Here is a 13,112-nt window from a genome sequence, read left to right as displayed (position 1 = left end):
GTTTTTAGGTCTGATTCTCTCATTTTCACCCTTTCATTCTTCCTCTTTTTGTCTCTCCATCTGTCCATATCTGCCAACCTATTGACCTTCACATTGATTATTACACAACACCGATGGCTTAAATTGAAATGATACTGCCGTCTTCATCTCCCCTTTTTTTCACTCGTCCGTCTGCGTGGCCATTACTAAAGGTCACAACCCCCTGACCTCCTCCCTCTTCCCTCTGTTTGGCTTTCAGAGGAGGGCTCCAAGACTTAATCCAGTAATGGAGAGTACAGGAGTGCAGTCAGTGCAGGACACCAGGGGATGGTCGGGGGGGGGGGGGGAACAGCGCCCCTCTTCTCCTTCGATTTACTCCCCCTTTTTTTTTCTGTACCTCCATTCATTCCCTAGAAGTACAACCAACCAGTAGTCCCCCCATCCCCCAGTCCCTTTCCCACTCCTCACCACTTAAAGCTGGGACCAGCTGTGCCTGGACCAAAAAAAAAAATCTTTGGAATCCATCTTTTTAATTCTGCTTTATTACACCCACTATCAATATTGTTATTGTTTAAAGTGGCCCTGGCTGTAGCCCAGCTCTGACTGATGGGCATCCCACCGTGCCTCTCTTGTTAATTATGTATAGAGGAAGTAGCAGCGGCACAGGGGGTCGTGGAAGAGAAGACTTGGGGGCTGCTTATGTATGGGACGAGGAGGAGGGCCACGGAGGCCTGACGTGAATTATTTACCGTTGGATCGTGGCTTGCCCGCTGAGCGTCATCCACTGACATTTGGAAAGGGAGCGATTGTCTGCATTCAGCGTCGTGTGATGTCGTGCTGGTGTAAAATGAGAAACTTTGCAGAGCAGCCCTTTCAGAATGACCCTCAGTGCCCTAATAAAAGACAGGATATCTGCTCTGCTTGTTAGTTGCTGAAAGGGATTTTTAAAAAGTGGGTGTACATGTGACCAGGGAATGCCACAGAAAAGAAGTAAACCTTCCAAGTCAGCCAATCCCTCTGAAAATAATGCACTAGATGTCATTTCTAAATACATATGTAATATATAGCCAATGCATCAGTACTGCTCCAGCCCATTTGAAATCTAACATTAGCCTTTCATTATAGGTAGCCAGTGAGAGTGTGTCACTCTAGCAACGAGCTAGAATAGCAAATGAGTAAGAGAGGGTCAGCTGCGTGTGAGTATCTACATCTGCAGTGATTCATCTGCGAATTCACATGCTGACATATTTGCATATATTTGCATTTAAGGACCATACCCGTGTTTTAATCCATTTAGTACATGTTTATGCACAGCTAACAATGTTACCAAGCATACCATAGTGTTACAATTGTTTTTTTTATGTGTTCCTCCTACCCTGCAGGCAGCCACTGGTTTTCAATCACCACAAAATGACATAATCAATTTGCTTTTTCTAAACAGTGAATGATGTATGCATTAATAAATAGCATGCTTGCCTTTATTTTTGGAAAGTTCCAGTACACTACCTTTGCATCATAATACAGGCGCAAAAAGGGGTTGTTTTTAAAGGAGTTGTTTGTAAGTTTTCTCTGCCACTGAACGTGGTTTCTTGCCTGGAGCGTCTGGTGGTGATTGTCGCTTGACAAGAGCTTCGGCCATCGTTGTGTTAACAAGACAAGAAGCAGTGCTACGTCTTCAGGGCAGATTGAAGGCTGCGGTGAGTCGCTATCGTGACAGGATGGGCCAGGGCTAGCTGGTTAGCATGCTAACTTCAGTAGAAGAAAAGACTTGATTGAGACAAGAGTTAACATTGACATTGCTTTCCACCAATGGAGACAGCTGTTGGTTGAGTAAAGGAATGGAGTTTGTTGCTGAACTCGCAATGTTTCTTCTAGACTTGTAATTGACCAGCTGCTAATGCTAACACTGGATATGTACCAATAGCAAAACTTACATATAGCACCTTTAAAGGTCTTGGGGAGCATACTGTGTAGCGGTGTTGAGAAGCTCAGAAATTCAAGAGTCAAATGCCACCTGGTAATTAATTTAATTCTTAATAAAAAAAACACTTGATCTCACTTTAGTTTCAAGTCCCTGCAGGTTGATTTCAAGCCATTTCAAAAATCATTCTCAAATCATTCTTAATTTGGAAATTATCTAAAACTTCCAAAAAGTTAATAAGTGAGTAATATTTCATCTCTTTTATTTCATGTTTTTTTGTTTTTCAGCAGTGACTCACGTCTTGACCCGTCTTTGAATTCCCTCCAGTCTGTCTGTTTTCCTGCTAACCTTGTTGAGGTGATCATACACTGTGCTTGAAAAACTTGTTTTTGCCTCTAATAAGCTGCCTGTAGGAATTCAAACACATGAGAGCAGCTGAAGGATGAGGCAGTCTTAAAATACAAAATTAAAAAGTAAGTCAAGTGGGGAAGGAGAGGTTTGGCAGGGGGTCACACAGCTGTTTGATGAGCTCAGCTTGACCTGGCTAGGCAGGTTGCGAGATGTTTGTGAGACTGTCTCTGTGGGACTATATCTGTGGCAGTTCACCAAGACTGAGGAACATGGATAACAAGAAGTGTCCCCATTTCACTTTTTACAATCCCCAGTTCAAAAATCATTTAAATTCATTAGCTGTTCAGGTTTTTCTCCCTCTATTTTCCTTCCCCTTAATTTTACAACAGTTAACTCTCTTTCATTCTGCAGGTTATTTAACCATGTGGCATTTACTTTATGCAAAGCACTTAAGGTATCAACACTTGGCTGGACAAACTCGGCTCAAGATCCACTTGGCTCCTTCTTGTCTAAGTGCTGACACTCGTCTAGCCAGTGTTTTTTGCCAAATTCTCGAGCCCTCTCTGGGTTTTGGAGAGCTGCTCAAAAGAGAGACCTGCAAAGGTGACTCCTCACTGTGGCATACCAGTCTCACTGGGCATTTATTTGAGGTTACCTAATGCAAAATACAGCAGCCAATTTCATATTTCACGGCGCCAATCTATACTTAGACCAAATATTTTGGTGTCAGGGTCCATAAAAAAGTATACTGGAAACCAAAGTCATATAATATACCTCCAGCTCACGTCTCTTTTGCCCTGTTAGAGTCTAGCTAGCTGATATCTCATAAAAGCTGTCTTTAAAGCCTGATGGGCTCATAAAAGCTGAGCTAACCTGTTTAGATGGATACTTTAGCCTATGGCCTTCACACCGTCTTTAAAACTGACTCTTCACTCTCCTTACCCTGAGGAGGAATGTTGACTCATCAGATGCCTCTGTACAACATAAACCGCTGTAACACCGCACAGCAAAAAGACAGAAGAGCTGAATTTGAAGGGAATTCTTTACCCTGTTGTGAAACTTGTGCTGCCACATGTGTTTTCATACTCTTCATATGCTTCTTTGAAAATAAAAGATTTACTGTATTAGAGGTCTGGGGCGTGATCCAGCAAATTAATTGTGTGTGTGTGCTTGCAAGTTTTGAACACGTGATTAGCTTTAATCATTAGCATGCAGTGCAGCTTTGTCTTATTACAAAGTGGCACTTAAATCTGATGTGTATGCATGCATGTGTGTTTCTGACTGTGTGAATACATTATGCAGTCCCAGCCATACTCCAAGTCGAACTCTTTCTCTCTCTCTCTCTCTCTCTCTCTCTCTCTCTCGCTCTCTCTCTCTCTCTCTCTCGCTCGCTCGGAGTGAGCAAGTGCCTCTGAATCAATGGACTGGGATTAGGAGCTTTAACTTCAAAGTTCATCTCTTTCTTCATGAGGACGCAGCTGTCAGTCAGAAGCTGTGTTGCTCCTTTTCTTCCCACAAAAATAACTTATAGAAAAGTTGCCAACAGTTGAGGTGGAGAAAGTTCTTACAGAGTTTCATTTTCAGAGAACATGTCATGTTAATGTCGTGCTTTCCCCCCCATTGCGCAATGTTTGAGGCTGTATGAAAGCATCTCAGCATCACTCAAAGAAGCAACTCAGAAAAAAGGTTGCTGCTGCTGGCTGGAAATTGGGTTACGCAAGATTGGATTTGATGCAACTCATGAAAGGTAGCTGAATGAATCTTGTTGAAGGACAGTGGAGGCATTTTTACAATCGAACATGTCTTCTTTTTTTTTTTTTACAGTACAGAAAACTATTTGAACTCGGTTACTGTAAGTTGCATTCACTTCAGATGGACAGCCACTGTGACCTCCTGTCTGTCCTTCACTCTGAGTTAGAGCAGCTGCCACCCGCCTCACAAGATCAGTTGAATAATTGATATGTTTCTGGACTGTACCTGAGCATAATGTTTTGTTTCTTTTACTTTTATTTACTAGAATGTTCTGGCCATCCAGCTGGTTCTGCCACAACATTGCCTCGAGTCATTTAATTGGTCTGTAGAGCGCCATCTCACCCTTTTTCTCCTTAGCACGAAAACCAAAGATTTTGGAAGTTTTAAAAGAACCAAAAGTATTTTTATTTCCTCTTTTATTTTTATTTTTAGAAAAGGTCACACCTGTTTCCTTCTAGCCTGGAGTAATACATTCACATGGTATAGCATGCAGGCACAAAAGTGCCGATAATCAATTAAAATGCGTTCTCTGTGGAACCAAAGCTGTAAAACGTGCCAGTGAAAAGGAAGGGCAGAAAGTATCGTCAGTGTCTCTCCAGTGTAGACAGCTGGACCAGTATACTGACAGTCCCTCAAACAGAAGAATGGAAGAGAGCATGAAAGAATAAAATGTTGAGATTGACTTGTAGACTGGTTGTCTTTGCGGTAATAAATCAAATTGGGGTGAAGTTGAGCTGTACATGTGCTGGGGCAAGGTTTTTTTGTTTTTTGTTTAATACTGAGGGGTATAGGTCTCTGAAGGGACAGAGATAACCAGAGAGCTTCCTCTTTTCTTCAGTTTCTGTGAGCTGTGTTTCCTAGTGGAAGGCCTTCTGTGGTTCCCTTCAGGGCAGAGCTGTTTCTTCATTTCTCACACTAGGGAAGCGGGAGATGAACGGTACACCAGGGGCCAGCCATGCTGGACAGTCTGTCTGAGGCAGCAGCTCTACAGGCATTGCTTCTTTCCCTTGCTAATTAGAGCTCCATGCTCCCCAGTCACGCCACCACCATGTCCTAGGCAGGCATCCCAGATGATGGCCTCCTAGGACCCTGAAGGACCCCATATGGACTGCTTTGGAGTCTGAAAGGAACCACGGATAGACACGCACACACACATTCACACACAGTTCAACAACAGCAAGAGCCCACATCTAGAAGTGGGGATTTTAGCTGGCGAGGCGCCACTGTCGGTGCATCAGTCACAGGAGGACATGGGTGAAGTCAGAGCCTGACAAATCCAGGGTATTATCAGGCCTTTGTCCAGCCTGCAGCTGTCACTTACCAGGCTAGTGGGAGAGGATAAGGGGGACAGAGGGGAATTCATGACCTATCCCTGTAACCACAGAGGAGGACTGAGGCATTTGGAGATAAAACATATGGGAACAAAAGGAAAAAAATGAAGGAGAGAGTTGAGGCAAGAAAAAAAGAGGAAGTTATTTTTATGAAGATGGGAAAGAGAGAAAAGTGGAGAGGAAAAAAATGCCGGGAGAAGGCTGCAGTATATGCTTCAACTGCTTCCATTTGATTGCCACAGAAATCATAGCAGATTGGCTGATATATGCTGATTTCCTCTGAAGACTTAAAAAAAATGTTTTATCTTTGTCCCTCTCCCATTCAGAAATGACCAGCGGTAATGCATATCTAATCTTTTTCTATCATCGCGGTGGGTCCCAAAGGCTGTCCATCTCCCCAAAAATACCTCATCTTTCTGTCTTTGAAATAAATGAAAGTCCACAGGGCGATGGAATAAAGATGAGCTAAGCCTTTGACTTGATGCAAGATTGCCAGAGGGTCCAAACTTAAGAAGCCTGCCCCTTCATCTGCTGCATGGAGATATTGGGGCCAGAGCAAGAAACCAGATAATCTGATAGAATTTCAATCAACAGTGATCAGATAAGAAATAACAGACCGACTGATTCTAAAGTCAGACCGAAGCCCCACCAGTTCAGCCATTTTCGCTTTAGTTGGAAATGAACAAGACTGTCAGAACTCCTGTCAAACTTCATCTCGTGAAATTTTATCTCCTGGATTATAACACTCTATTATTCCCATTCTGATTGGCTGGAACTGGCCCCTGACCTTGGGTGTGCTCGTATGACCCATGTTACACTCTCAGTGATTGGATTACTCCTTTATTGGCCGGTGGCAGTGTTTATAGGGCGTGCCGAGACGCAACGCGGCTTTGATCCACCAACAGAAGCAAACAGTGGGACGGTGGCATAGTATGCGTCCTCGGCCTAAGCCTTATGGTGTGTGAGACATATGCCAAATCCTCCTGGATCAAAGGATGACTATTACACACACACAGGCATCCACATGCCCCCAACTGCTGCTTTAGAGGGCTCATGACCCCTGTCAACAGGTCAGTTTAAAAAACACAGGTGGGATGGAGGTCACATGCAATAGACACATGCACACAACTGCTGCTTCATAGCAGGATTAATTCATCACAAGTTCAGTAAGCTTGTTTTTGTTGTCCTGTGGCATTTTCTGACTTCAACTAGTTTTTTTAATCCTTTCATATATAATAAGAAGGGGGTGAGTTGGAGCAGCAGCAGGAAGAAGAGGAGATCAATAGAGGGTCTGTTGTTCAGATGGGCTTGAATCCTTGTTGTTTGACCTGACTCTGCATGCCTGTGAATTCACAGGTTCACCTCTCCCAATAAGCCTCTAGAATAAGCTTTCAGGCAAGCTATAAATACAGCGGCAGTGTGACTTTACTGAATACAAGTGTCGGTAAAGTGAGGAGAAGAGAGACGGGGAAAGTGAGATAGTGAGAGTGTGTGTCGGCTCCTTTGTAGCTCTCTCTGCGTCTGTGTGTCGCAGTCTGCGTTGCGCGGGTATGTTTGCATGCATTCGGGAGCAGCATTGCCAACCTGAGAGGCCAAGTGCTGACATTTCAGTCTGCGAACACACAAATGAATTTTGAGCAAATCTCATTATACAGGACAGAATGAAGATGCTGGCTCTGAAAATGCTGTGGCATATGGATACTTTATCTCCCCCATGTTTTTTAATTAGTTTACAGGCGGTATCCTATTTTCCATTGACTCACATTTTAAAAAGAGGACTTTCAGAGGAAAAAAATGCACTGGGACTAAGCCCTGCAGACTCACACGACGTTTTCCCTTACGCACAAACACATGGCTTATAGCAAAGTGATGAGCGGCGCTCATTCATATTCCCTCATACCCATCTATTTCTGGCAGGGCTGACACATACATCCTATTTACTGAGATGATTTCCTGACATAGATTTCTACCAGTTTCTCCCCCAATCTTTTCTCACAGCTCTTGTTCTTTAGGTCCTTTGCAGACATTGATGTATTCAGGGGGGGGATTTGTAAGCAGTGACACCTGATGCATCAGCAACGAACATGCTGACTAATTATGCATTGAGGTGCCCAAGTATCGGGGAGCTCTCAGGGAAGGCTGCAGAATCTGTCTTCTTTATGTATGGAGCGAGGCCTTCTGCTGACAGCTTCTGATGTCTCTCCGAGCTCGATTCCCGCCTTTTTTTTCTTTTTTCTTTTGCCATATGAATATATTTACACTGCAGAATTCCATGGAGTGCTTTCCAAGAATCCCATCAACTTGGTACCCCCATGGTGGGTGGAGGACCAAGAGGAGAAGCCCCTACAGATAATCTAGATATTGCACAGGCCCCCTTTGAACTACCATGACAAATTCACCCCTAGTTAAACCCACCCCCACTCCCAACCCATACTCGATGCAATTTCCATTCGTAGCTCTTTGAAAAACCTATTGAAGTGCTGTGCTGCTCCTTCTTTAATTTGCTGGAGATCTTGTCTGTGCTGATCTTCTCCCAGTCCTCACCCCACCACCACATACTGGAGCCCATCCCTCTTTATTGATGCTTTAGTGGGTGAGAAAAGGGCAATAGGTCTTGCTGTGTAGTGAGTGTATATGGACTTGAGTAGGCTTGTTTATAGCCTGGATTGTGGCCCTTTTTCTGGATCCCCAGCTGGTTGCTGTAGCCCAGTGGTGCTTGTTTGAGATGCTGATGCTAGCACTGACCCTCCCTGGAGGGTCGAAGAGAAAAATTTATGATGCTGTTTGTTTGGACTCAGCCTGGTCTTCTCTCTGACCAGCCGCAGGGATTAAGCTAATTGCACGTACTGGGCTTCCCAGATCTGTTTGGTCTTATTCCACCCATTAGAGCCTTGTCAAACCTCTCCCTCAACAAGCAGGGATGATGGCATGTACGGTATATCAGCATATGTATTAGCAGATGGAAACGTGTCGAAAATTAATACGGAATTGCAGATGTGTTTTTAGTTTTTTCCTCTCAATTGCGTGCTGTGTGTGTGTATACAGTATAGCTAAGGCACACACACTTCTGTACAACACCTCTTAAGGGAAATCTGGAAGCCTTTGCATTAACAAACAGATGAATCTAAACAGATGTATTCCGTGTGCATGTAGAGTGCTGTTTCTGAAGCTGATAATGGATTCATTTTACAGTTAAAATTAATAAAGACTTTAGAGGAATATCTTATTTTATGAGCCTATAAGCGTTGTCATAGGTTTCTGTAGTTCTATGTAGCCCTTCTGTTTATAGACTACAATTATGTATTTTAACATGCTATTTAAGCAATTTCATGCAAATGTAAAGGGAACACTGATTTTGTAATGAACAGTAATAGAAGGGCTTCACCATCACCCTGCACCCTAAAAGCATAAGCCGCCTCACACCCCAATGAACCGCTTAATTGCCCACATCCACATAAAAGGCCTAATGTACGCTCCCTGCTCTCCCACACACATAAAGCTATAGGAATCAAATGGAGTATAACTAATACAATTGATTTTGACCAGGCAATACGAATAACACGATAACCGTGTCTCGCCAAGTGCTACTCAGGGGCACGCACTGCGATCCATGCATCCTTTATGAGCTGCTATTTATTGTGCTTTTAATGAAGCTTGATTGGCAGCATGTCCTAGTGCCCATTATCATCAGAAGGATGTGCTCATTCTAATCTGCAATTATCGCCATAATTGCTCCCAGAATCCACTGGGCCCAAATAAGCAATCACTTCCACTGCTGGCATGCCACCTGTAAACGCTACTCCAGAGGACACACATGACGCAATGACAGGGTGACGGGTCCTCGTGTCAAGCGTCCATTTTGTTTTTTTAGAGTTACTCCTCATTTCATCCACATGTACTTCTCTGCTCTTTGTCTCACTCCTGATTTTTTTTTCTTTTACTTCATCCTGCTTGAGTCCGTTTCTTTCCCTTCTCTCACATGCTCTTGATTAACCTTTCCCTTTTTCACTCACCACCATCCCCGAGAACCCCCCTCCCCACCTTTATCTCCTTTTCCTCCCATCCCCGAGCTCCCATCCCCTCCCAGCACAAATTCCTAACCTTTGGTCACTTTCATCCCTGTGGTATGCATAAATGCAGGCCTGTTATCACGCTGGTTGTCTCATCATAATTATGCATTTTGTCATGTGCTGCTTCTGTAGCTGCTGATAAAAGGAGAGCCTGATTAAGCTGAAGGAAGGCTATTGATTCCTATTGACAGGCCCCTCAAAGCCCTTTAATGAAGGGGATGTAAATGAGGGTTTTCCACAGTGTTTAATGACTGCCTGCCATAAAAGGCCGACATTCTCCTGCAGTCTAAAAGGGACATGCATCACTCACAATGGTGCACGGGGGACACTTTCAGTTATAGGGATGTTAAGAAGCAATGGATGAAAAAGCATGAGCGATGTCAGTCAGGCAAAAGAGAATCATGACTGTCAGATCAAGGGATCCTCCACGCAATTTAGAGTGGTGTTGGGGTGGTCAAGTGAATTATTCAAATACGAAATAGCATCTTTAACAACATGCTAGCTTGAGCAATGTGCCAGGTGTTATTTCTGAGTGAGGGCTTGCTGACAGATTACCTCCAAATAACCTCTCAGTGTGCTATCTGGATTCAAAACAACTGGTCTCACTTTTTTACCTCCCGTTTCTTTCTCCCACAGCAATCAGATGGCTCCCAGTAACCACGACCGGATACAAAGGCTGAGGCACGAGTTCCAGCAGGCCAAACAGGAGGAGGACGTCGAGGACCACCGGCACACCTACAGCTTTGACCAGTCCTGGGTGAGTGTCCAATAAGGAGCCACGCTCCATCCAGAGTGGCGCTGAGCTACACAAATCCAGAAACACATTCTCCAAAATGCCCCGCGCTCAAAGCTCAAATAGCGATTCCCCCTTCACCACTGGACACTCAGATAATCTCCAGAGCCACCAGCTGCTTGCAGAACTTGGGAATCAATATAGGAGAATCTTATTTGAGTGCTTATTTACTTTTGACTTGACCTTACTTTAGTCAGAGTTGGGTTTCTACTCCATAGCATGGCATAATAATATCACGGCTTTTAGCAACAAGCACCAACAAATCACTATTTCAGGATGAAACCACATCTTTCACTGGTATTATCTTGATGATTATCACTTCATTTGATCAATGCACAGCAGATGAAAATGTTCCAGTAAATGTTATTCTTTCTGACTGAGACAAAGTCAGGAAAAAAACACTGAGCACAAATGCAATTTGCTTCCAGTATTATTCCCAGGAGAAGATATTTAGTTACATATCTCTGCAGACTACAGTTAGATTGTGCCATAAAAACAATGTTACTTGTGAAATTATATGAGACAGGATGAAGCAACATCAACATTCACTGGTTACATGAAGTGCCTCAATCATCTGACACTGTCATCCTTTCAGACTGTCAGTGTGGTTCAACAGCCAAACTTTTATTTCTTTCTTTTGACTAATTTGTATTGTCGGGGTCCAACCTTGGAAACAAATCACTAATTATCCGTCTCTGCCGGTGTCTTTTCTATCTTGGAAATATCCGCCACTTATGGCAGGAAGGCAGGGAGGAGGTGAACATGGGAAACATTTGATGACGAATGACTGTTCAGGACTTTGAGGCAAAGTAAGAGGAGAGAACTTGATGACAGCGAGGCACACTCTCATTTTAATTTTCATCAGACTTGATTAAAGGGATTTTTAAATTAAAAAAATTTAAATTAAAATTTTAGAGGAGGTTTTTTTTTTTTTAAGCCGTTCTCCTCTTCCATGATTGATCTGTAACAACAATGGGATTTACTTCTCATAATTGGAAAAATGTAATCAAGTTAATTCCTTAGTTAATTCATTCAGGCTTGATCTTGTATCCCTCCCTCGTGTGCATGAAAAGTTCAACTGTGTGTGGAGTTTAAGCAAAGAAACACTCTATTTCATCTTTCCACATACCCTGTGATATCACTGATGATCTTATTTACTGAACAAACCTTTGTTAGAATTGGTTAACATTTAATTTAAAGGTCCTGTATTATATAAAGGTAGATTTCCATGTCTGTTTTGATTATAGATCAGGTCTAGGTTCTATATTAATACTGTGAAAGTATCAAAGCCTCAGTCCACAGAGTAATGCACACAACCTGTATTCAGAAACTGAGTCTTGAAACGAGCTCAGGGCTTCTGCAACTTTGTGATGTCACAACAAAGCAGTCATGTCCCAAGCCCCGCCCACCTGTACCCATCATCCAGCCTTGTAAAACTACATGTAGATTGTTTTCGGTACTTAAAACCAAAAATATATCTTCTTATGGATAAACACTTCAAACAAAACACATGAAAAATATGAAATATGGGACCTTTAAGGTTTGCCTCTTTAGTTTAAACCACTGAGCCAAACTCGTATAAACAAACAGAAACAAATTAGAGATCAAATAATTGTATATTTTTGCAGTGTAATGGCTTGAGACAGACAAAGCTTTTTTTGTCGCATGACTTCTCCAACCAGCTTTCTCCTGGAGGGGAAATGGCTATTTTCTAAATCATAGGTCAAAATGTCAGACCTTGAAAGTAAAAATATTTGGCATCAAATTTTCCGGAGAATTATCAGTGTCAGTTTGTCAATTACATCGGTTTTGGAGTGGCAGGCATCTTCCGCTGTTTTCCCTTGCTGTCTAAATGAGCTTGGGTTAGACATAAGAGCATGTTTTCCTGCCTTGTTCTTACACAGACAAAAGCAGACTTTATTTCCTCTGGATTAGCTTCAGTGTTAGTCCTACTGATGGCGGAAAATCACTGAAAGCGGACATCTTACTCCACTGTTTTCTTAGTCGCTCTTTTTTCCCGTTCTCACTGTCAGAATGAGATGTTAACCGTTTGTTCAGAACTGAGCAGTCTGTCTTTCTGAACCTCTGAGCTCCTAATTGCTTGTGACTGTTGACATTGTTGAGCATACCCCTGCTATTCTACTTGTAAGGAAATATGGGGCCAGCCCTGGAGTATTGAAGTATTTTATTAGCTCTCTTTCATGTTATTTTAGTCCTGTGAACAAAGATTCACAATAGCAGAGCTTGTTAGGAAAGATACAGACGTACCCGTGTTATGTGTTGACACTGATTAAATGAACTCAAAGGAAATCCTTTCTTAGTGTCATCCAAAAACATAATGGATATGGCTCTATTTTAGACAGATGAGGCAAGCTTTTAGATATTGAAACCCAAGGAAAATGTATGGAAAGTCAAGGAGGCAAAAATATGAGATGACACATTTATGTTGGATCTATTGTTGAAAACAAAAAAAGACCCTCTAACATGTATGCGTAGAAGCAGGAATAAGTGGTAAAAATACATCAAAGAAATAAACTCTTATTCCCTACAGCTTCCATTTTAACTGTGTATTTTTAGAGTGATTTTGAAATTGACCCACACTAAAAAAAAACACAACCTTCCGGCTGTGTTAGTTTTTGTACAGAAAATTGATATCTGTCACTTTTTTCAAACTGTGGATTTTCATTCTGTCGTTGCTGAATGTCCTCCACAGTGATGAAAGTGAAACATCCGTGACCTCCGGATTTTTGGATCCAAACATTCACTGAGAAGTGACTGTAAACAGGAAAAGGCAAGATGATCAAGACGGCAGTTAAATGCCTCCCACATCAACATCTTCAGAACTGCACTTTGATGCGCGTTGTCCCTGAGTACTCAAGGTCACATCGAGATGGCCTCCGCACAGATCTGCAGTA

The 13,112-nt window shown here is 42.6% G+C and overlaps 1 protein-coding gene across 1 annotated transcript in view; it reads left to right on the top strand.

Moving 5' to 3' along the window:
* LOC111228205 (partitioning defective 3 homolog) overlaps positions 1 to 13,112 on the top strand; it is a 368,887-nt gene that overhangs the window by 341,819 nt on the left and 13,956 nt on the right. The window contains exon 23 of the mRNA XM_022754021.1: positions 10,041 to 10,161. Coding sequence (XP_022609742.1) covers positions 10,041 to 10,161 — 121 coding nt within the window. The remainder of the gene's footprint in view (positions 1 to 10,040; positions 10,162 to 13,112) is intronic.

This window comes from Seriola dumerili, unplaced genomic scaffold, assembly GCF_002260705.1.
Source record: "Seriola dumerili isolate Sdu_G_001 unplaced genomic scaffold, Sdu_1.0 BDQW01000216.1, whole genome shotgun sequence".
Lineage (NCBI taxonomy): Eukaryota > Metazoa > Chordata > Actinopteri > Carangiformes > Carangidae > Seriola > Seriola dumerili.
The sequence above is the reverse complement of the archived record's forward strand: the minus strand, read 5'-3'. Positions and strand labels throughout refer to the sequence as shown.